Source organism: Lissotriton helveticus, chromosome 8, assembly GCF_964261635.1.
Source record: "Lissotriton helveticus chromosome 8, aLisHel1.1, whole genome shotgun sequence".
Taxonomy (NCBI): domain Eukaryota; kingdom Metazoa; phylum Chordata; class Amphibia; order Caudata; family Salamandridae; genus Lissotriton; species Lissotriton helveticus.
The window spans coordinates 1,102,767,271-1,102,793,099 of record NC_136069.1 but is presented as its reverse complement, the minus strand read 5'-3'; the positions used below and the strand labels follow the sequence as shown (position 1 = coordinate 1,102,793,099).

At 42.7% G+C, this 25,829-nt stretch overlaps 1 protein-coding gene across 1 annotated transcript in view; it reads right to left on the bottom strand.

Moving 5' to 3' along the window:
- Nucleotides 1-9,383: 9,383 nt before the first annotated feature.
- MXRA5 (matrix remodeling associated 5) overlaps nt 9,384-25,829 on the bottom strand; it is a 302,010-nt gene continuing 285,564 nt past the window's right edge. The window contains exons 6-7 of the mRNA XM_078657987.1: nt 22,431-23,331; nt 9,384-14,106 (exon numbers count right to left, since the gene is read on the bottom strand). Coding sequence (XP_078514113.1) covers nt 12,198-14,106; nt 22,431-23,331 — 2,810 coding nt within the window. The 3' untranslated portion in view covers nt 9,384-12,197. The remainder of the gene's footprint in view (nt 14,107-22,430; nt 23,332-25,829) is intronic.

The window sequence follows — 25,829 nt, the reverse complement described above, 5'->3', positions numbered from 1 at the left end:
AAGTGGCCCCCATGGAGATGCCTTTGCACTGTCTATAGCATCCTGAAACAAGAAATAGTTCCTGGTAAGTGCAATTTCAAGCAGTGTTACAATGAATTCAGTGGGCACTTGGTGAGGCGCTGGGCAGTTACTGAGGTGTTTCCTAATGACATCTATTCCTTTTTGTTGCGGAATGTTGGTGTACAGAGACTCTATGTCAAGAGTGACAAGGAGTTCTATGTTAGGGTCAAAAGGCTGGGATTCAATCAGATTAATCAGGTGGGTCGTATCCTTGACATAGGTAAGAGTATCTTGTACTAGATCTTTTATAAAAATGGTCAATGTATCTTCCCAGAGGCTCTAAGATAGAGCCATAACCGGAGAGGATGGGCCTGCCTGGGGGTGCCTCAGCATTTTTGTGCACTTTGGTTAAGGTATACAGGACAGTTGTATGGGGTGTTTTGTTATTTACGAAGAGGAATTTGTTTTTACTGATGAAGCCATTTTCCAGACCATCCTTAGTAATGGTAAGGATGTGGTCACTAATAACTCTTAAAGGGTTGCTGTTTAAACGCTCGTAGTGTGAGGTATTACTCAGTTGACGTAAGATCTCTGCATTATAGGGGGTTTTGTCCTGAATAACAATTCCTCCCCACTTGTCGCATGGTTTGATGACAATGTCATCTATTTCTTTGAGTTTTTTTCAGTCTGTTCTTCTCATCTAGGCTAACATTCAAGGGCTGAATTTGTAGTTTTCTTTAAGTTTGTTAAGGTTTCCTAGGACAAGGTGCTCAAATGTAATGATTTCAGATGGCATAGAGCTACTTGGCGGATTGAATGTAGACACAGGGCGAAGCCCAGTGATGTCTGTCCTTTTAGGGGGCTCTCTGTCCTGGAAGAAGGCATGGAGTATCACTTTCTTGAAAAACTGGAAGATTTCAGCTTGTATATTAAACCAGTTGGGCTTTTCGGTAATAACAAAAGAGAGACCTCTGCTCAGTAGAGCGATATCAGTTGAGGCCAGTTGGTGTTGGGAAAGGTTAAAGATTGGTATTTGCTCCATGTTTTGGGCAGGTGGGGTACAATCAATATTTAGTACTGGTATCCCCACTAGTAGAACCTGTTCCTCGTCCGACGTTACCCTGGTGGGAAGTTGTACCGTGTTTTGCCTCTCCCCCTCGGTCTCTCTGTGTCCCGTGTCTGGCCTCTCCCTAAAAAATGGGGATTATGGGAGGAAGTATTTGGTCCTTCCACAGGTTCAGAACCGTCAGATTCTGCAGATGAGTCAGAGAAGGTTAACAGTAGCCTATTTCTGAATCTACCCCAGATACCTGCAGGGTACCTCTGGTATTCTTGTGGGCCTGAAATAAAGATGTCTTCTTGAAGGTAGGGGTAGGTCTTATCTTTGTTGTAATTTTTAATATCTTTTGCTACCGTAGTCAATTTTTTATGATGTTCAAAACTCTGGAAATCGAGAATAGTGCGTTCCAGTTTGTCCACAGCCGCCTTTGCGTCTGCTAGGCTAATTTGAGGATAGCTTTTTCCAATTCCTGAATCTCCTCAAGTTCTTTCTTGCTATGCCCTAGCGCTGTGTCTATACCAAGGATGATCCAGTGATGCAAGCAGGTGGTATGAATATGTGAGAAGCCTGTTTTAAATTTTGTATCTTGTAAAAAGATGGCTAGTACATTGCGTACCTGAATTACGACAGGGATAATATCTGCTCTCAGATACTCTGTCAACACACCCGTGTGTAGCTCTGTGTGGATGTGCTTTTTTTTAAGTCTCTCAAGTGCAGTCAGTTTTAAACTAGCCAATTCTGTGGGGGCCCTAGTATCTGTTGCTCGCGTGTGAAAAAGTGATGGGCCGCTAAGTATTCTCGCTATATATTCCGCTGTGTATGTTGGATTTGTTGGTGTACACATTGCTTACTTATCAATTTTGTGTTTATAGTTTTTCTCTAGCGATTGGTGGGTAGACACCCGAATTATTCTAGAATAATCAACATAACCACTCAATGAGTGGAACACTTGCTGTGTAGCCACTGCGCGTAAGGTAGTATGGGTGAACAAGGGTAACCCAAAATGTGAACCTGGGTTTAGCATATGCTTAGGGAAGACAGTGGTTCAATGTTGGCCCCAATGGGTACAGTGCAAAAAGTATGTTACCCGGGGGAGATACTGGATTTCAATTTAAACTAGACAATTAATCATCAAGGGAACACAAAAGTAAGGGAGAACATGTAGTCTAAAATAGATAATTTATTTTACACAAGCATGATTTTTAGTACTCAAAGTAATCAGATGCTCACAAGTGAAAGGTGTGTGATGTGACAAAGTGAAGGTGAACTAAAAACATAACATCACATTGACAACAGAAATTGGAAATCCACATGAGTATATACAATTGAAGGAGTTCCTGTTGTGGGGGTTGACAGCGTTTTGATCTTTTAGGGACTTAAGATCATCTTCAGGACCATAAGTGAGCAGTCTGAAACTAAGGGGAACAAAGTATAGTTACAATAAGCACCCTACATTTTGACTAGTAACAGTCTGTAAGTGCTCCTAGTATTATTTTGCAGTTAATTGAATTACAGCACAGCCTCATGGGTCGCTACGGTATGGTGAGGGCAATTAATGTAACCAATGTAGGTGGCCATTGAATGGAGATGTGCGCGAAGCGCCAATTATCAATGAGTGAGGTCGCTTGGGGTCGTGTAAGAGCGACATGCATAATGGTTCATGATCGCGAGCTTACTCAATATTTAAGTGCACTTAATGTAACCAGCTTAGGTGACCATTGTAGCGAGATGCACGCAAGGCTCCAAGTATCAGTGATGGAGGTTGCAGCAGTGGTCGCGAGAATGTCATGCATATGGGTAGTGCGTAAGGGTAATCTAATCTGGAATTGTTCCAGAACCACTTGTGTGATCGGAGCTGCAGGAGTTAAAATGGAGTCAGTAATTACACGGTGTGTGCCTGCGCATAAAGAGTAGGTGGACTGGAGGGGTGGTCGCTTACTTAAACCTGCTTAGTTTCAGGGCAGTGGTGGCGGACTGACAAAGCTCGATGCCGGCCTGTAGAGCTCGGCGATATCCTTGTTGCCGAGCGCAAGGTTCTATTGGGAGTATACCCACACAAGGCCCTCTTCAGGATGTCTGGTCCAGTTTTGTTGATGGCCTTGAAGGCCATTCCAACAAGCCTTGAATGTGATTCGGCTTATTATGGGTGGCCAATGAAGTTTTCGAACTACTAATGAGATTGGTCGATACTTGGGGGTGCCTGTTATCATTCTAGCAGCAGCGTTCTGCACCATCTGAAGTCGGTTGGTGACCTTTTTCTGAGCGTTAATAAAAAGGCCATTAAAGTAATTGATTTTGGACAGTACTAGAGTGCTGATAAGGGTTCATCCAGCATTGGGTGGAAGAATGGGTAGGAGTTTTTTTTACCACCCTTCGGGTATAGAAGGAAGACGAGACGACTGCATTGGCTTGTGATGTGAAAGCAAGTTTGTTGTCGAACATGACACCTAGATTTTTAACTTTCGATACCGGGGGAGGTGGTGGTCCCAGATCGGTGGGCCACCAGATGGAGGACCAGACAGGGTAGAGCTTACCAAAAATGAAAACCTCAGTTTTGTTGGAATTTAACTTTAGGCAATTGTTGGCCATCCAGTTGCTGATGGCGAGCATTCCACTTTGGAATCTACCCGCAATCGCTCCTCCGTCATTGTGGATTGATAGCACCAATTGTGTGTCTTCGGCGTAGGAGGTAAGACCCATTCCGTGGGTTTGGATAACCCTGGGCAGGTCCAACACATAGATGTTAAAAAGTGTCAGACTCAATGATGAACCCAGTGGCACACCATACGGGAGGGTAAAAGGCGAGGACTTGTAATCGCTGAGACACACTAGTTGTGTGCGGTTAGAAAGAGAGGAGGCCAGTAATTCTTTGGCTTTCAGTTTGATGCCAATGTTTGAGACACGATCAATCAGGGTAGAGTGATCGACCATGTCAAAGGCTGCTGACAAGTCTAGCAGAACAAGCACAGCTGTACCACCTTGGTCTTAGATGGTTCTAATTTCATCAGCTGCTTTGATGAGGGCAGTTTCCGTGCCCTGACCTTTCCTAAAGCCGAATTGCGTCTCGTCCAGGAGGTTATTGTTTTTGATGTAGTCGGCCAATTGTGAGTTCATTCATTTCTCAAATATTTTGGCTGGGAAAGGAAGGTTTCCAATATGTCTGTCGTTTTTTGTTTCTGAAGGATTGAGGTGCTGCTTCTTTAGTAGTGGTTTGGTGATAGCTTTTTTCCATGCCACGGGGTAGGTACCTGTGTTAAACATGGTGTTACAGGTCCTTGATCTGTTTTGGTGAGACTTGGCTAAAATTTGTAAAAGAGGGGGTATTTTCTTCAGGGCCTGGGGGACGGTAGAGAAGGGTTCCTTTGAAGGTTTGTGAATAATTGAGCTTTATGGTAAATGTTACGGCTTCACAGGTCGGGGTGGGGATTGTCTCTGTCCTGACTAGGTAGTTATGGTTCAGTTTAGAGACTTTTTCAAGGAGATGAGGCTTCCTGCCAAGAGTGCCACCAACAATGTGGAATTAAAAAAGGCACTGAAGGCATGGACAGAAGCCAGCTCTAAGGAGTATAATTGATAGGGGGAGTCTGAGAATGGTTCTTCTGAGGAACCCCCTGCAGTGGCTGAGGGTATAATCCAGAATTTAAGCTTCCTGTCAGAGCAACAAGCAGTGTCTCTTCCCACAGCCTAAACCCAGAGGAACTGAGGGAGAGGAGTGATGACTGAGGGTTCAAGCTGCAGATGGCTAAATTAAAATTAGAGGCTGAGGATAAAAAGGTTGAAAGGGCCTTGGAGGCAAAGAAGGCTGAGGCAGAGAGAGCCTTAGCAGAGAAGAAAATGTTACTGGCTCATAAACTGAATCCGAATGAGCTGGATATCAAGGTTAGGCAGGCAGATTTCAGCACTGACGGTGTAGGAATACATAAAGTACCTGAAATAGAAAACTGAGTTCACATAGCCAAGGATTTGCTGGCTAGTTATGTGGTGGGAGATGATATTGATAAATGGTTTTCTGCTTATGAAGTTCCACTGAAGGTTCACAGGGTTCCTTAGGAGCACTGGAAGGGGTGGTCTGTAGAAACACATGCCTACACTGCACAAGGATGCACTTCTCACTTTAGAGGTTGTGGACCAAACCAAGTATACCCCTATAAGAGACAATTTAATTGCCAAATTTGGACTGATCCCTAAGAAGTATTGCAAAGATTCAGGAACAGCCAGAAGCTCCCCGATCAATCCTGGGTAGATTTTGTGGATGACTCCAGTAAGGCACTAAATGGCTGGGCACAAGGCAGTGAGTTTAGTCATTTTAATGGGTTATACCATCTTACGATGGGAGAGCACACGCTCAGTATCTGTTTTCCTGAGTTGCACCAGCACCTGGTTAACCGTAAGCTGACTGACCCCAGGAAGCTTCCTGAGGAGGCATACTTCTGCACTAGCACCTGAGATTCCAAGAAGGCACCTGGGAGTGATTTGAAGATGAGGTGTTCAAGTTCCCCCCAGGAGGGTGTGAGGGAGGCTAGGAATGACCCAGGCAAGTCTCATAGTAAGGGGGGAAGAAAGGGTTCCTGTTCTTCATCTGAGAAACAGGGGGGTGGTCCTAGTGGGTGGGGGCTCATGATGCACCATTTCCCACCCTCTGCTTTGAGTGCTCCCAGTTAGGAGACAAGCAGGGGGACTCTGTCCAAAGAAACCACCCACTGGTGGGACCTTCGCGCGAGTGGCTAATATGGCTTTAGGGGTAAGCAGTCCCCAGTTGATGGTCATAGACCATGCCAAGATCTCCCTTTGTTGGGCTATAGACTCAGGGCCCGATTCACAGAACTAACTTAAGAGAAAATCCTAAACTTACTACTTTTGGTATTAACAGAATGCACTTACTACTTTTGGTATTCAGAGAATGAATTTACAACTACTAACTTTACGTCCGCACTCGGGCCGGAGATTCCAGCGCGGAGGCGGAGATTCCGGCCCGTAGGTGGGACTTCCGGCCCGGAGGTGGGACTTCCAGCCCGTAGGTGAGACTTCCGGGACGGAGGTGGGACTTCCGGCCCGGAGGTAGAGATTCCAGCTATATAAATCTAAAAAAATAGGGGGCATGGTTAAAATCAATAGGTGTTGTGGTGGAATACCCACTGCAACACTCATTGCCCTCCCCTTTCACGCTAAGTGCAGTGTTAAAGGTTGCCTTATTTACATGGCAGCGTTAAGCCACGTTAAGTGGCTTAACGCTGCCTTGTAAATAAGGCGAAGCCCCTATTGCCAACACCACATCAATAAAAGTGATCTAGTGGTGGCTATAGTGGCTTGTAAATATGACCCTACATATAAATATCAATTACAGAGCACAACCAATGGCATGTCTTATTATCTGACTTAGCGGTCAGTACGGTTTTCATAGACCCAAATGCAAATACAGTACAGGTAAAAGAAAAGCAACAAATGTTGATAACAATTTAGTAAACAAATGGAAGATCCATTGGAGTCTTGATGTAAATGACTCAAAGTGCAAGATGGATGATCAGACAGCTGACACGCGTTTAGTCGTATTAGTACGACTTTTTCAAGGCTCGCAATTGTTTTACAACAGTAGCTCGAAAAATTCTTCCGGAAGACCCTGTGAGTTTTCTAGGGATCTCAAGTGAACTAAGTCTAGGAACAATCACACCGACACCAAGCGATCCTCTTAACATATGAAGTATCCAAAATATAGTAATCAGGATGGACAGAGGCCCTTGTTCTGGTGTGATATAGAAGTGCGTATATTCGCTCTGGATATGATTATAGATTGAAGGCTTGTAGTTTAAATTCCTATGGTCCCATCATACGACAGTGAGAGACCTGAACATCTTCCTTTTACTCCGCGCGTCGCGTCCTACAAAAGTGGACTCCACTTTTGGAGGACGCGACACGTTTACTATATTTTGGATACTTCAAATGTTAAAAGGATCGCTTGGCATCTGTGTGATTGTTCCTAGACTTAGTTCACTTGAGATCCCTAGAAAACTTCACAGAGTCTTCAGGAAGAATTTTTCGAGCTACTGTTGTAAAACAATTGCGAGCCTTGAAAAGGTCGTACTAATACGAATAAACACTGTCTGCTCATTCATCTTGCACTTTGAGTCACCTACATCAAGACTCCAATGGATCTTTCATCTGTTTACTAAATTGCTATCAACATTTGTTGCTTTTCTATTACCTGTACTGTATTTGCATTTGGGTCTATTAAAACCGTATTGACTACTAAGTCAGATAATAAGACATGCCATTGGTTGTGCTCTGTAATTGATATTTGTTTGCATTATATATGGGAAAGAGAAATCCTTTCTGTATAAAGGACGGACACCGATACATAGAGCACCCCTTACCAAAGTGGAATACTACATTTAGTGGTTAACCTGTCTTTTTATAGCATTTGAAGACTACTTTATGCAAATTTAGTATTCAATAGTGTTCTTTTTGGGAAGGCTAGTGCATGAAGACTACTGATATGTGAGTGGTACTTCTTGAATACTAACAGAATACTAAGCACATACTTACTTGTAATCGCATAGTCTTCATTTACAATGCAGAACATTTAGTGAATACAAACAATTTGAATACTACTGGACTTTACCCAGACTACTATTAACATTCTATTCAAGCTGCATGCTGAATGGTAGATCGGTGCCTTATTTATTATACTTTTGTTATGCCGTATTCATTATACTATTGTGGTATTTGTGTAGTGTAGGGTAGTGTTTTAGGGTTTAGGGTAGTGCTGGGGGATCTTGTAGGGTAGTGATTGAGTGTAGGGACCGGACGGTAGGTTGGGGGAGGGTCGTGCTGGGGGTAGTGTTTTAGGGTTTAGGGTAGTGTTGTGGTGTTTGTGTAGTGTAGGGTAGTGTTTTAATGCTATGGTAGTGCTGGGGGGTCGTGAAGGGTAGTGTTTAAGTGTGGGGACCGGACAGGGGGTCGGGGGAGGGTCATGCTGGGGGTAGGGTTTTATGGTTTAGGGTAGTGTTGCGGTGGTTGTGTAGTGTATGGTAGTGTTTTAGGGTTTAGGGTAGTGCTGGGGGGTCATGCAAGGTAGTGTTTGAGTGTGGGGATTGGACTGGGGGTCGGGAGGGTCGTGCTGGGGGTAGTGTTTTAGGGTTTAGGGTAGTGTTGTGGTGTTTGTGTAGTGTAGGGTAGTGTTTTAGGGTTTAGGGTAGTGCTGGGGGGTCATGCAGGGTAGTGTTTGAGTGTGGGGACCGGACTGTAGGTCAGGGCAGGGTAGTGCTTGGGTAGTGTTTTAGGGTTTAGGGTAGTGATATGTTGTTTGCGTAGTGTAGATTAGTGGTTTACGGTAGTGCTGGGGGTCGTGCAGGGTAGTGTTTGAGTGTGGGGACCGGACTGGGGGTCGGGGTAGGGTCATGCTGGGGGTAGTGTTTTAGGGTTTAGGGTAGTGTTGTGGTCCAGTCTGCTTTACTCCACTCCACTCTGCTTTACTCCACTTAACGCCACTCTGCTTAACTCCACTCCAATCAACATCACTCTGCTTTACTCCACTCTGCTTTACTCCATGCCACTCTGCTTTACTCCACTCCACTCAACCTAGAGCAAGTAGTTGTAACGACTTGCATTGTAATTGTACTGCGATGTAACAACGCGGTCGTTGTAAAAACCGCATTGTAATATTTTCGTTTGCGACAGCGGTTTGAAATATTTCGAGATCGGAGAAAGATGGATAGACAGTTCAATCAGATCCGCGAACACATTATTCAACAGGTGAAAGCTTACCGTCCGAGCTTATCAGCACACAGAGCTGAAACCCATTTGGGTATATCGATAATACTCTACATATATCAACTACATTAAGAAAGGCCCCTGAGGAAGGTACCTCGGGTACCGAAATGCATCGGGCTCGCGATTAAGTTGTGTCATGTGTTAATATTGATTGGATTTGTTGAAAAAGATATTATGATTACTGATCTCATGTAAAAACTGTGTTCTAAAAATGATTTATGAGTGACTTATAGCATGTGATTGAAAACATGAACTTTGATGCAAATGAGAATAATTAAATGAATGAAAAAGCGTTTGTAATAATCATTGATTAAGTTTGAAAATAGAAGAAGGTGTGAGATAACACCACGTGAACAGTGCATGACTGGACTAACCCACAGGCTAGTCTTAACCCGGAGTGTGGCTTTAAGCCAGGTAGGCTAACTCCGCACTCTGGCGCTTCATTGTAAATATGACCCACAGTGCTTTAAAGAAGAAACGTGATATAAGTGAGATCTAATAGCATTTTGTAAAAGGAAACATGAATAGACCACAAACAAATCACGATGCTTAGACGTCATTGTTAACTCAATTGTATTTCTTAATATTCCTATACGTATTAATGTAATAAATATTAGGAATGTACAAACTGCAGCCCCAACGTGTGTGTTTGTTTTTAGTATATCATCAACTCCCACCTTGTTTGGCAACCATCTGTTATAACATCAAACTCACATTTCACCTTAAGTTCTTTGTTGTTTTTTTCCCAAAACCTGGAGTTAATTAAATGTTGACAACATAATGAGCTTTAAAAAGCCAACATCCCACAGCCTGGAAAAAGTTTTGTCGCAAATACAATTTCACGAGTATCACATGTTCCAGATGATAAAGGTCAGAGATAAAGCAAAGGCAATTACAGAATCAAGGGGTTGGCGGAGGGCACAGCAACATTTCCATGTCTTGTGGGGTTTTCTGTTTCCAGATGCATCGAAACCTTAGACCCCAGCCTTCTCTTCGGAACACATCTCATGCACTAGTGAGAAATAGTCTGGGAAATATTATTTATTGTAAAATGTACAATACAATACACCGATCTTAACATTATAAACACAGTTACGTATCGAAGTCTTTTAAAGACCAATAATTTATAAAAATGAGACTGGCCATTGCAATAATTTTATGTCTCATAGTCGGGCTTTTTAAAAAAAAATATACATATATTATCGAAAATGTGAGCAGACTGAAAGGATTGGGGCTCTCTATAAAGCTTGCAGAGGATCTGATATGTGTTCTTTATGGTCGAGTTATTAATATGAAAGGCTGTACACTGAACCACATTTCGAACTCATGGAATATTAGAAATAGTTTACTGGACTATTTCACGTGGACAAGGAAAAAATATAACACATATAACTTATCATCCAAACCGTCTGTCTTAATTTTTATCCCAGCAACTTCTGTGTTAATACTTCTCTGGTAATCTGATGCTTTTGAATTGCAGCAATATTAAGTGAATCAGATTACCAGGAGGCAGCAGAGCGTGCTAGACTGCAGGATGAAGCGACAAACATGGCCGCTTTCTTGGGCACTGCTATTCGCACTAGTTTGGCCACGTCACTCATCACGAGGCTTGGAACGCAAAATTCAAAATCAGACCTCACTCTTTCCTTGAGTCTAGCTCAGAATGTTAAGGTCGGTTTGTATAATGATCTACAAAACACATCACCACCTACCAGGATATGGTTCTTTGTATCAAACGGGGCAAAGTAATGGCAGAAATGCTGTTGTACTGTTGCTAGAATATGAGTTCAACCCATGTGTGAACTACGGCGTGTTATTCAGCTTCACAGTCTCCACTCTCTGCTCCTTTCATAGTCACTTTCTGACTATTGAAGAAAGTACTTACTGTTCTGGCCAACACTCTTGATCCTATAGGGATAAAATTTGATATTCGTTCTAATTGTCAAGGTTTTCTAGTACTTACTTCTAGACAGTGCTTAATTTGAGACAGTTGGCACCAGAACTTATTTTTCCCCTACTGTTTTTGACCCAGAACTAGAGAGAGGAGGAAGAGAAATACGGAAAACAGTTTTAAAGAGAGAGAGTAGTAAAGAGAGAGACAGTGGATGAAAAAGAATCTGAAGACTGAGATAAGTGAGTAGAGTGGTGAAAGAAAGAGGCATGATATGGAATTAAGCCTTGGTATTCAGCAACCCCAACAATCAGCCGTGGCGCTGATGGGCTTCTGAGAAAAACTTTGGGACAGAGCACGTATTCTTTTATGTGTTAAGCACAGCTGCTAGAAATGGACCAGCAGCAAAACATATACTTCTCAATTGAAAGACATTTCTAAGATAATATTCACACTCTCCTTCAAAATATTAAAAGTGATCTTGTATTACTTTTTCTGAATCCTCCATAATTGACTTATCTAGCCTGCTACTATTCCATTCTCTCTCCTTCTAAATCAGGCAGCAGAGGGATCTCTGAGTACATGGGTATCACAGTGAATTATTTATAAGGGGAACAAAAACAGATATTCCATTTGGATTTGGGTGGTAGGTAGGGGATGAAAGGACAGAAGAACTAGGCCCTAGTGAACAGAGGGAGCCAAATTCAGAGTCTACTTCATGCACTTCTGTTCAGTTTTCTTGAAACGCAAGGACAGGTGGGTATAGTTACTTGGTAAAGTGGAATTCTAGCTGTACCCATAACATGTAAAACAAACATAGCGTCTTTCTTTCGAACATGGTGGGTAAGCTGTTTAAGCTGAACTGATACTGTGATATCCTGCGTTCACTGCCGATCATAATCAATATCTTGGCCAATGATTTAACCCTGTTTCTTCACAAGCAAAATATTGTTGTCTACAAAATCCTGCTGTTATCCTCAAAGACAAAAATTACATACTCATTAAGTTCCATTCAAAGAGAAATACATTTTCCCCCAACGTCATCACTTTAAGGCAAAAATGTGATGTGCTTCTGCTGTTTGTGGCCATCTCACTGTTGCTGCTTTCATGCGCGCCCCTTCCTACCTCACGCATAAGTTCATGGGCACTTTAATATCCTTCCAAGAACAAAGCCTTAATGGATTGGTTCATGGTCCATTCTGTCCGAAGAGCTCTTGAGGTATTTTCTTTATGTAAGCAAATGCTAAAGAGCACCTATAAACATAGTAAACATCCAATATTCTTTGGCACAGCTTTGTACCTGTAAAATGCAAAACATCTCATCTCATGATGTGTATGGTTAAACTGAAGTACACGTTCCAGAACTTTCACGCGATGTATTTCATTTGCAAGTGGTACCCTATAACTGTATCCATTGGGAAGATCAGTGGTCCTCTTTGTCTTCAAGGGACATTTATTCTGATTGTATGTGCCAAGTCATTAAAACACATGTACATATGTTGTCTTTGAATCAGTGCCCAATAAATTTTTAGCAGTGCATTTGTAGAAGCCCACATCCTTATGTGAAGAGTGCTGGATGACCAGTGTTCCTTGTGGGTGAAGAAATTTGTTTCCATACAAACGAGACTGTGCTGATGTTGTCAAGTAGGATTTATCTGGGAGTTCCCAAGTTATTTCTGCTTTAGGGATTCCAATAGTCATGCAATTGAGCTGGACTACTTGTCCAGGTCGAGTGTAAACAACGGGTGCGGGCCCACTGGTGATACGTGGTGGGTAAGCTATAACTATGACGGGAACATTCATAACAGAGGAACCATATTCAGTGGTAACCTTGCACAAGTAAGTTCCTCTGTCATACACTGAAGCATCACGAACAATGAGGGAACCATTCTCAAGAATAGAAAAGCGGCCTCCAGCATGAGGGCCTTTTAATTGAACTCCATTGGGCAATATCCAACTGATGTCTGGTCGCGGGTGTCCTTGAGTGATGCAATGAAGCTGCAATGTTTCCCCATTGATAATACTCACTAAGTTTTTGTACTGGTTATTTATTTCTGGTTTAGGGCCAACCTTTAGAGAGACAAGTATCTCTGAATATCCTACCATGTTTCTTGCAGTACAGCGGTAGACCCCAGCATCTGCGGTAGACAGGCTACTGATGTACAAAGTACCATTTTTCCGATGGTAAAATCGGTTCAAGTGATGGCCACTTTGAAGTTCTGTTCCATTTGGCAGCACCCACACAATTACTGGTTCAGGCACTCCCTCCACAGAGCAATCAAGACTAACAGCATGTCCTGCTGCCATGGCAAGCTTTTCAGGAGGGTGGCTTTTGAAAGATGGCTTCTGCAACTGATCGGTTACTGTGAGCTGCACAATTAACCTTGCTTCTCCACCTTCATTGCGCCCTATGCAGACTAACTGCACCGAGTCAGTGCTCCTCAAAAATTTGATGTCAAGTGTTCCGTTACGGTGTACAGTGATTCTATTTCCATAATATGGAGCGGGCAATATCACACCTTCGGGAAAAGCCCAAAGTATGCGAGGAGCTGGGATACCCTCAGCTTTGCAGTCAATCAATTTTCGAGTATCCTTCATGCCTGTTTCTTGAATGATTGTTACTGCATTCATGAAACCATTTATTTTAGGGGGCTGTACATTGACATGGATATTCACAATCTTCTTGTCCTCACCAGCTTCATTCCGTGCCACACAGGTATAATTTCCATTGTCAGACCTCTGGGCCTTCTGAATAAATAAAGTGCCATCTCTTTGCACTTGATATTTGTTCGAGAAAGCTGATATAGGTCTGTTTGAAGGGGAAAGCCAAGTGATCTTTGGAACTGGTTCCCCTTTAACTTCACAGGGTATTGAGAGCACATCACCGTAGGGAACATTAATAACAGTGTATGTTTTATTCCTAATCAAAGCTGGTTCCGCGACCACCTTGATGCTCACCCGCATCTCGTCTTGACCAATTTTATTGACAGCATAACATGTGTAATCACCTTCTTCTTTCATTCCCACTTCATTAAAAAATAGTGTCCCATTGTTGAAGACAACATATCTTCTTGTTCGTGCTCCACTGTCATCTGACTGCATTAGGTTGTTTATCATACTTCCATCAGGAAGGCTCCATGAAATCTCTGGATTAGGGAGGCCTGTGGCAACACAATCAACCTTCAAATCTCCACCGTAGGTAATCTTATGGTTAACTTCATTTTTGTGTTCTATCTTTGCTGGCTTCATCATAACATTCACCTTGAGTACCACATAGTCATCTCCAATCTTATTCCGGGCGACACATAGATAGTCTCCAGCGTCTTTGTCGGTGACTGATTGAACTAGCAACGTGCCATTTGTGTAGACTCTGGTACGGGATTCAAAACTATTTAGAGAGAGAAAGAAAAAAAACAAATGATTTACAATGAACAAATTCTCTATTGACATTGAAAATAGCATTGCTTAAAAGCTCACTCAAACTCTGAGGATATAATAGTTATCTAAAATTTCACCAAATGATGTACAATTCTTTTGAAGATGTCCCTGCTATACTTCAAATCCATAATTGGCTGTTTGCCTTATTTTTTTGTAGTACATTGTCCTAGTTATTTTTTTTAAATAGATGGGAAAGGAACTTTTGGATTAAATAATATTGGTGACATGCAAGTTTGTGGATTGGCTAAATAAAGGGTTCTGTGATCTTGGTAAGTAAAAATGCTTTGAAATTGGATTGGGAGTATGTACTATTGCTTGGCAATCAGAATCGTATTGGACAACTAGAATGCAAAAGCCTTCATGTAGACCCTGGCTATAGTGCAGCTAAAATGGGTGGAAATATTGTTTGGGCCTTTTTCAGTAATCCCAACCTTAAATTGAGTTAAAATTGCGTGCTCTTGCTTATTGTGCTCACACTAACCACAGCCCTTTAAATTGTGAAAGCAGAAAGCATGCACAAAATTAAACAAATAGTGCATGCTCTGGAGTTTTGTTCTATTTTGCTGAAAATTTATGAATCAAGTGCAATATTAAGAAATTGTGAATCAAAGCAATCAAATTGGGGAATATCTGTGATTACCAGGTGGTTAGTCCCATGGTATTCCTAATTTTGATGGGTCTAACATAGATATATACCATCTGCTCTGAGCAGATAGCAGATGTATGCAGGATCTCTGTGTGTGGGGCGAGTGAGTGAAGTGTGCAGAGTTTAAGAGGACATGGTAAAACATCGTCTTGTAGGTGGAAGCATTATATGCGCCCCAGTGTCTTGGCTGATGATTGCATGGGGCCCACAAAAGGCGCCAAACTAAAATACAGCCCTTATCCTATGTGATTTTACCAGCCAGACAGATAACACAGAGACTGGTGTTCCTGAACTCAGAACATCTGGTTGCAGGAACACTTGACCAGTTATATTTGTGTTTAGCAGAATTCCATGTGGAAATTCCACTCAACATTGGTTGTAATCAGGGGCACAATGTTAACAAAGCACATCATATTTGGGGTGTTTTACTTTGGTCAGATCTAATGTATAGCATAAGTGTGTCATGGTGAGATGAAATCCCCTTTTCACTTTGAATTTTATCAGAAACAACATCAACCAGCTACAGAAGAATGATGGAAACAGTGCAGGAGTTATATGTACCTTCCAAGCGAGGACCACACCCGTGATACCCCTCACAAGTCAGCAACTCTGAGAACACCTTGCAGAACAGAACCCTCTTTCTCTTGAAAATCACTTGATGCAATCCAGACACTGGGCAATTGAAACAATTTTTACTATACTAAAACTTACTTTGAGCATGTTAAAATGTACAATTTAGTTTTTTCAGTTATTTTCAGAGGAATACACTTCTACAGCCATTGCAATATTATGAATGACATCTGCCATAAATGGCAGCATTTGCAAATTATTCCTGAGAGTTGGATAGGCAGATGTAGAGAAGATTTTCAGTCACTGCATTGGGATATGAACATGACTGCTAATTTCTTCCAAGTTCTCCTACAGAATTTGCTAAAGCTTTGAGGAATAGACCTCACAATCTAAGTTAAAATGCTTTATTAATAAAGAATTCACAAAATGTTCCTTTTAATCAAGACTTTCCGAGAGGTGGGTTCTGCTGACTGCTTCTGGTGTATAAGATCAGGTATGGTGTCAAATCTAGGAGGAGCACACCAACAACATGGAGGTCACGAACGTCACTCATGTCGTCCAGACTGTTTTCTATTTTGTGCCACCCATTGAACAGAGCTCCTTCTGTCCCCTACTTTCCTTGCTATCACAGACACGCAAGCTCCAAGATACAATTAGGCCTATCATATTGCACAGAAGTGCCATCCAACTGCCAGTGGATGCATGGTGCAGTAAAATGATTAAGCAATTATCTTTCCTTTCCCTTCAACTGATACCTAACAGACAGAGCCAGCACTACCACCAAATTATATAGGACAAGCTAGAGTCAGTCCCAGGTGGACCCGCACATCACATAATGGCAGCCATCATTCAACGGACTGACTAGTTTTGTGTTCTATTGTGGACCATTAACTTGGCAAGAGTGCTCTCTGACCCTCCCTGCTGCCACAATTCTACTCACAGCCTCCAACAGGTCTACTTAGGCCCTTTGTGTTGCAGAGCGGCATCACTGATGTTATGCAATGTAAGTGATAAATGAACAAACCTTTGGCTGCTTCTTACCAGAAACCTTGGTTAAACCCCATATACAAACCAAAACAAGAAATAAACCGCAAGCTTCATCTATTCTATACATACCCTGAAACTGTTTTTTTTAATAACGTATTTACCTGAGAAATGTATTTCGAGTGATTGGTGGCCCCTTTGATGTACTGATGTAGTATCTTGCTTTCCATTCTGTTGTACATTGTACAACAGAAAAAGGGGGGGATTAGAGTAATTTCCCAGAAGGGTGCTCTTCCTCCTAGTTACATATATATCAAAAGAAACTGGAGCCCTACTCCATAGTGTGTGCTTAACTTTCTACAGTGAGAAAAAGCACAAGGCTTTTTTGCATAACCCTCACCCACCAGGGTTGCCTCTTGTTGGCATGCTTCATCATAAGGTTTGTCCTATTTTGCTGCACAACGGGGCATGCTGCTCCCTGTGAGATACACAGGAGTACTAAATGGTGTACACCAAATGATGGTAAACAGGAGTTGGAGGGGTTTTCTTTATGAATTAAAAATATCTGTCAGGTAGGAAAGATATGCTTTCTTATGCCCGCCAGACGGTATGATTAAAAAGGGAAGAAAAATACCCGATGGGTATTTTTGATTCACTTAAAACCCCTCTAACTCCGATTTACCATCATTTGATGTATACCATTTAGTGCTCCTGTATCTCAAAGGTAGCAGCACACCCCTTCTGTAGCGGAACAAGAAGAGTTAAGAATTCTATGATGAAGCATGCCACCAAGTGGTAATCCTGGTTGGTGAGGGTTATAAAAAGAAATCCTTGTGCTTTTTCTCCCTGTGGGAGGTTTAGCACTCACTACTGAGTAGGGCTCTAGTTTTTTTGATGTACATTGTAAAACTCCATGAATATATAGGCCAAGTTTCCCAGGTCCATGCATGATGTGGTGCTCCAGTTTATTTTTTTTTGCTTCGAATTCTGGAACTTGTAGTCCTGTTTTATAATGGAATAATCAAATCCCAGAATTCAAAGAAAAAATCTGGACTGTATATCACAACGCGTATGGATCTGGTAAACATGACAGGACTGCCTGAACTATATTTTGAGTGACAGGTGCATCCATATACCCCCTGAACTTACTCTTCACCTGCATTGTACCTATGTTTGAGCAATGTTTATTCTACCCCTTCCTATGAACAATATTTTGAAATATTGGCACCCCATTGAGCCTTGCTAACATATAATACATCTGTGTTTTACCTACTTTGAGAAGAATAGTACTTTGATTGTTTTTCTAACTGTCCTTTTCCTACAGTTACACTGCACCTATGCAGAATCCACACAGTATTAAACTGTGATCTATATATTTGCTGACTTTACCTGTAAAATGACGATTCCGTGCCCAGTACACCACCAACACCTATGAGGAATCTACAGTGTATCTATTTGTATATGCACTTTGAGCGATCAGTACCTCCCCTCCCATCTACACACTTCAAACATGCTGATATCTTCTACTGCACTCATCCTACTACTCCTTCCCCTACCCAAGATAAAAAGTGTTTAATATACCTGTTGGACTTGGCCCTTTTTGGCAGGTTCACCCATGAACTTTTTGCCTTAGGCTCTGACATGGGGGTAGTGATTTTAGGCCTCTGGGAACTTTAGCACTGTGGCCCAGTGTAAAGTGCGTGCGCTCTCTGAGTGTATGTGGTGAGATTGGCCTGCCCTCCCATAGGAATGCATGGGGGATATGTGTGTCCATGGTAATTCATGGTATGAGAGGAGAGCAGTGTGGAGTTTAGTATGTATGAACTCGTGAGAATAAATGCTGCACAATGGTGTGCGCAGCTTTATGGTGACTGGTGGAGAAATGCCACTTTTAGAAGTTGGCATTTCTGTGTGCTATGTGTCTGCCTGCCTGTGGTGGATTGCATGTTTGGCTTGTGATTTACAGGAGCTGAGAGGTGTGGGTGGCTCCGGGAGACAGGGTGAGTCAGCCCAGTGGTGAATAGAAAGATCTGCATGCAGATGGGAGAGAGGAGTTGCACCTGGGAGCTGAATAGGGCTGGGCCTTCCCTCCACAATGCCAGTTCCGCCCCCTGTGGTGCATCTGATCACTGAGCCCCCACCTGACAAAGGGGAGAGGAGCTGAGCAAAACAAAGTGCTCCAAATCCCCCTAACCAGTTCTGACTGGTATCCCCAAGCCCTGTTCTGTGACACAAAGGGATTTTCTAATATAAATATAGGGGCTGTGAAACCCATGAAAAAGTCCACTTCTTGTCCCTGTACTCATAGGGGCTTGCTGCTGCAGGGGCCCAGGAGGAACCACCATGGGGGCTGCCTCGCTGCTGGAGGGCCCTGTGAGCTAGCCTCCCTGGAACCAGCTATGCCCCTGAAACTCTCCTGGACTTTTGCTGTGGAGCTGTGGCTCCTAAACCTGAAGAGCACTTAATTTGCATTTCCCCCAGGAGGAAGGAGCGTTTCTGCTTTCCACTACAGTGCTGAGCTGCAGCTACTTGTGAGGGAATCCCCCTCCCTATCGATGCCAAGCTTTGCGGGTGCCCACCCCGCTTATTTCTTTATTTTAAGGGAGGGGGCCCACCCCGCATTTTTGTGGATCTTTTGCGGGTGCCCACCCTGCTTATATCGGTATTTTACCAAGCGGGAGCCCAACCCGCATTTCACTGCCGCAGCCCGATTGAGCCCAGAAGCCAGGCAAAGTTCACCTGCCTCTAGGCTGGGCCTGCGGCAGGACCGGAAGTTGTGCCCGTGTCAATGCGGGGGCTCCTGTGAGCTGATGAGAGCCCCGGTGTGCAAAGGGGGAGAACAGGAGCCCAACCCGCCTCCTGGAGCAGAAAAGAGAAATCCTGGGTTCCAGGAGGGGCCCGGGTGAAGAGTGAAGGTGGCCGAGGCCACTGACGGCAGCGCGGGGCTCCCAGGTGTGAAGGGAAGCCCCGTGCCAGGAGAAAAGTGCCGCGGGTTCCCGTGAAGCTAAGAGGAGACCAGAGCAGCACGGCAGGAAGAGTCCCAAGTCCTGGGAGTGTGCCTAGGTGAAGTCCGAGGAGACCCAGAACAACAACAGAGTCTGGTTAGTAGGGGGTTAGCTCAAGTGCAGTTTCCAAGAGCGGCACAGAGTCATAGCGGCCCATCTGGTAGCGGGCTACTCCAACCAGGCTCCCTTATTGTTTGGGGGCATTTCTGGCCAGTTTGCTACAGCCGTCCCGTTTAGCTAGAGAGCAGCTGCAAAGTCTTTGGGGGGCAAGTTTGTTTTGGGTGCATAAGAGAGCCCCCGTGGGCCACAAGAGAGGGGGTCCCCCCCAACGAAGGGGAGCATGTTTGTTGAGAGCCCCAGCGAGGCCCAGGTTGCACAGTGGTGCCAGGGCCCTTTTTCTGACTCACAGCTGCGCCGCACCAGCACAGGCAGCTGCAACATTTGGCAAATGGTTCGGAGGGCACAATGGTGCCAGGACCTTCACAGTACTCACAGCGGCGCAGCACTTAGTGCCAGCTGCTCAGTTTAGCCCTCATTTAATATTCCCAGCTGCCCAGCAAGTAGTGGGCAGCTGCTACGTTTAGGTTTGCGCAATGGCGCAATTGGATTAGGCTGCTAGTCAGCAGCCCTGACATTCTGGACACAGGACATTTGAGCCCCTTTTGAGATGGCCAGTTGGCATAGGGGACTGAGAGGCTTGTAGGGCGCCAAGCACTAATGTGAATTATGCCTCTACTATGGTCTTTCTTAGGAGACTATGTGCTAAATGTCATTTATGTGGTGCTAGGAAATGTGATTTATGTGATATGATTTACACACCCTGTTTTGATACCTCTAAATGTAGTTTTATGATTATGAGGTTGTTTTGCGTATTATGGTTTATGCAAGTGAGATCATGTTCCACTGAGATTATTTCCTTATGTGAGTTATACTTAGGAGGTTAGGGTCTAATGCGTTTAGACTTACGCGAGGATTGCATAATGTGTTTATGCTGGTGAGGTTGGCACAGAGTGTAATTCGCGCCTAATGTGACACTGTGCATAATGTAGTTTATGTTACAGGCTGATGCTAAGTACAGCGATTACCAGTGGTTACTGGTTATACGTTTTTTATCTGTTTTACTTTTACTAAGTTCACTTTGTGATGGCTCTGACAGTGGTCCAAGGGGCCCTGCAAGGGGTAAATAATCTCGTGTAAATATGACCCAGTTCCAGGTGGCACCATGTATATTATGTGAGTACTATTCTAATGTGTTATTAGAATACAACAGCTATTTTTGATATAACATTGTGTGGAGTTCCTTTTGTGGTGTGCCTGGGATGTTGTTGCTGTGTGCATGCGCAAATGCTTTCCACATGGTCTCCGGGATAAATCTGACTGCTCATGCCAAGCTACAAAGGGGATGAGCAGGGGTTATCTTTGGCATGTAACTTCCTTGCCTTGACTAGAGTGGTGGTCTCTGCCTGGCTTTGGTGCAAGCCTTAGCCAACCAGAGATCCCATTTCTAACAGTACTTGACACTCATCCAACCCTTTTACAATTCACAAAACAAATGTATTTCTCCAACAACCTAACTACATGTACAGCACCAATGTCACTAGAGCAAGTCATCCCTTTTCAATCTCATCTCAACTCTATAAAACAATCAGAATAACCTTCATTTCTGATAAAAGAAGCCTTTCACAACCCAAAATCTTGCTTTCCTTCTTGAACTCAAAATGTTGTTACCTACACATAATAGAAATTCCCTGTCTCATTCACTTGACCTCATAACAATCAATGAGGCATTGATAGAACTAAAGGATGCTTACACAGCAGATGCTCTTTAAATGGTCTATAACAAATTCTGTCAAATCGGATAAATGTCCTGCTTGTCATTGAGGTTCATCTGCTATCAAACACATTTCTTATGAGGATTCTACCCCTACGCTAACAGTTTGACCCTCTCAGACATATCTCCATCTTTATGCAAACCTCTTTCAAAGCGAATACTGTGATCTCACTGTAAGGGTCAGACCTTTGGTGGCAAGGATTCCAACAACTTGAGTGATGAGAAGTGACTGCGTTTTGCCCATAGATGCTAAGATCTAATACAAGCCCTCAGAGTTAGTGGATCAATAAAATCCCTCGCTTTGAGACCTATTTGTTCTCTCCTAATCTTGGCACCATTTACGTAATGTTCATTTCCTGCTTTATGATGCCTCATCATTTGAGGGTAGGATATTATCTGGCAGGAAGACCAGCTAAGGTAGCATTCACCTCAGGCAATGTCAGAAAATATTAACTGCCTTTGCAATGGGCAAAGTTTCTCAAGTGCAGCCAACTTCACGAGCAAAGATTGAGCTTAACTTGCTACTTTTTTGAAGACCACCTATTGCATATGTTGAATAAGTATTTCTAACAACCTGACAACTCCCTTACCAACACCAGTACTAGGAATACAGCACCCTTTCCTCATCCTCATTGCCTTCTTTATTAATCACCCTCAACCACTTTCAACGCACCCCCTTTGCCCATGTTCTCAGCCACATAACTATCATGTCGCTTTGTCCCCTTTCCATCAGACCACCCATGTTCAAACATAATAAACACTAGGAATATATTATCTACAGATCATCTGCAGATACAACATGTCCTGGAACCTCTCCTCAACACCACCTTCTGTAAGGTCTTCCGAAATACCAGCAACATTTGAAACCTATTTTCCTGCTGTACCTTCATCCCAACAGCACCCTATCATCAAATTAGGATTATAAATTGAATCCACTAAGTCATTACACCCATGCTTACCAAATTACACAAATGTATTATTATGAAGATGTCAGAGTACCTCATTACCTATGAACAGTTCATTACAGCCAATATCATGGTATTCAATACTGCTAATTTGCTGATTCCAAAGACCGCAATTGGAATTCATACCACCAATGCCTAGCCAATATATGTCGACTATTTCTCCATCAGTGTCCCACACCCAACTTTCTCCTAAAGACTTCAATTTATACTCTGCAACTTTACAGTGTACTGACCTTCTGAACATTCCCCAAATGTTTTTAAACAAGCCTTTACCTATTGAGGGAATCCACCAGCCTTTTAGAAGGCAGTCTCCATAGTATGCGTGGTCCGGGATCGCCATCAGCACTGCAATCCAGACGCAGGGTACTTCCATAAGTGATATCGGTTTTCTGAGGTGAGCTCCTCGTTATCTTCGCATTCGATGAAACTTTCTTTATGGTCAGGTGAACAGTCCTCCTTACAGCTCCCACTATATTAGCTGCTATGCATTCATAATTTCCACTGTCTCTAGGAGAGATGCTGCGAATGTACAGTGTCCCATTCGGGAAAACAAAGAGGTTGCCGTTTACAAATTGTGAAGGCCTGACCTGAGTGCCGTCAAAGAGGATCCATCGAATAGTAGGAGCTGGTGCGGCCTTTGCACTGCAATGGATGTAAACACTGTGCCCTGCAGCCAGTGAGATGTTCTCCTCTTTTTCATGTTGAATGATTGGTGGCAATGCTGCAACATGGAGCCTCACTGTTAGGCTGTCGGTTCCAGCTGCATTACTGGCAATACATTTGTATATTCCCCTGTCAGTAAAGGTGCTCTCCCCAATCGATAAGGATCCATTTTCATAGAGCTTTATGCGCCCTTCTGTGGTAGATGTGGCCCTAATGACTTTTCGGTCTGGGAAGACCCAAGAAATATGAGGTGCCGGAGTTCCGCTTGCTGGGCACTCAAGTGTCATAGTATCTCCAAGATAAACTGTGGCATCTCTGTAACGGGGAACTAATAATTTTGGCTGTTGCGCAACAACCGTCAATGTGATAACCATTTTGTCAACACCATATTGGTTCTGGGCTGTGCATAGGTATTGTCCACGGTCCTGGAGCTGTACGTTTCTAATCACAAATGTGCCATTTTTCATTACTTCAAATCTCTGTATTTTTGTGTTTGCCGTCATTGTTGCTCCTACATGGGTGAGAAAAAATATGTTTGACAGAATATAGGAGAAATAAAATGCTGCGTTTTATTTCATATTAACATATTCTTTGATACCTTGTTTGGCATCTTGCGATTGATTGGGACAGTCACTTAAAAAGCAACGATCCAAACTCTGACTGATTTATGAAAAAAGGTGTCATTTATGCCACTGGTAACAGGATTAGCGCCAAAAGTGTATGGTATCCACAAGGTAAACACAATTTCGTTAAGCCTATATGCATGCATATGATGGACTAGAAACCACTAAGTAGGGCCATGTCATGAAGTTTACAGCCTCACGCTGTGCCTACACTCAGGTGCAAAAAGTGCTATGTGCCCAATAAACTCTGAAATCCCACAGGCTGTTGAGCAAGTACTCACATGCAAAGCTCAACTTTTGAGGGCACATGCTGCAGGCAGTTCATGTAGAGGCTCTCAGAGTGACAATTCACATGCAGTTCTGTGATTTTGTGTCAGTGATCCCAGCAACAAAGATGCAAATGAACCTCTTCTCCAAGTTTCTGTGCATGCACTGTGTAGTAAAGGAAGATACACAGTCCAGCAGTATAGTTAGATAATCCTTTATTGTAGCTCTCTTCTAGGATAGATGAGTAGGAGAAGATAGGAAGTACAGATGTAACCCCACGAGGAGCTACAGTAGAGAAGTAATTTACTACACACTGCCTGCAGATGTGCTCTCTCTCCTGTTTTTAATGAGTAAACACATGCCAAAGAGCCAGGGTGTACAGCACCTGTCTGTGCCTGGGAGAAAGGACCCAATGAGGCTTTATTAATTAATTATAGGGGCCCTGATTAGGTGGTCATCACATTTGTTTGCAGTTTCCCTGACCACCTTTCTGTGGCATCCTAATAATGGCCAAAAGCCTACCTTAGGTAGAAAACGTAATGGCATAATTAGCACATTTGTTAGTAAAAGGTGTAGGTCTGACTTACAACTAGAAACATTTTAACATTGAGTTAATTTGGAAGGTTTCCAAATAGTAACCAAGCATTGACTGCCATACATAAGTTAGTTTTAAAGGATTGCCTTCGGCTTCAATCTGCTCTAGATATTCCATGGTTTGTTTCTGTGAAAAAAGCCTGTGTGGAGATTAGCTGCCCCCGTTTATTTGCCACACCGGAGTCCTGTCTTTTCATTGGAAAGGAATTTTAAAACAGCTATTTTACGGTAAGACCACACTGACCAAAGATTATTCTGAAAACCAAAAACCTTGGGTGTGCTCTTGCAATTTAGTCCAAACAGAAGAAGGCCTTCAACCGTCTCTTTCCTTTATTTTAAACAGACAGCACAGATTTGTTCTCACTACATTCCATGTTAACCTCCTATTTCTGTTGGCAGTTACCCTGTCAAATGTTCCACGTTATCTGATTTGAGTCCTTGTCCCTGCAACAGGAGGTCTGTCCAGTCGACTTTACATATCATGATTTTTTGCTCTTTTTATTAAAAGCCCAGAAGAAAGATTTTTTTGCCAACTTTTAAAAATGTAAAATGTCAACAATGTAGACCTGCTCTTCAATTTTTAAAGCAACCTCACAGTCCTTTGATATGTTGTACGGTTTCCTCTTTTACCTGGCAACTATTCAAATTATGGAAATGTGCAATATTGTGACAGTTTTCTTTGCTGAAAAGCTTTATAACTGTACCTTTATGGATGTTATTGTTATTGTATATACTGTTTATTTCTTTTTTTTAAACTTGTATTCTTCAGAAATATGATGAATAAAGATATACTTGATTTGACTGTCATCGTCATTCTGGTCACGTAAAACTGGATGTGGTCATCAGGTTTGATAAAGTTTCCTTTTAAATGAAATGTTAAATTGTTAAATTAGAAAGTAACTGGTCACTGTGGACCCAGTTCTCAATCTATATGCACACCTAAATGCAATTTAGGTGCAAAAGATGCATTGGGCCAAGTGCCAATCCTGATCCACAGACTTAAGATTTCCAGAATGATAGCCCTACTAAAGGGATTTTAGAACTGTTAGTTTGCCTTAGTATGGACATATTTAGGCAAATGAAGGTTGAGTGATCTTGTGGGAAGTCTCTAGAAGGGCGGTCTGCAAAAGTAGGCCATCACCTCCAAACTTGGTTTTCGGATACAAACATTCTCCATGCGGGACGTTTCTCACCAAGGAATAACAGACACTGCCAATGAAAAGATTAAGAGTTCTTTGGGGCAGAAATATGGCATCAATACTCTAAAAACTTATAGCGGTGTAGCAGAAGGGATCCTGATGGGAAGAAAATTAAAATATATATTTGTGAAGGCACATTTATATTAAATTTTTATTTGTTCAATTTCCACGTGTTGGAAATTTTGAATGTGGGAATGTTAGGCAGAAGAGTACTGAAAACCGTAACAGTAATATTGTTTTAGGAGTAACCCTCGAACTCTTTTAGCATTCCATAAAGTCAGAAATTTGCTCCAAATTTAGGAGTAATCAAAAAATAGCAAATGTCC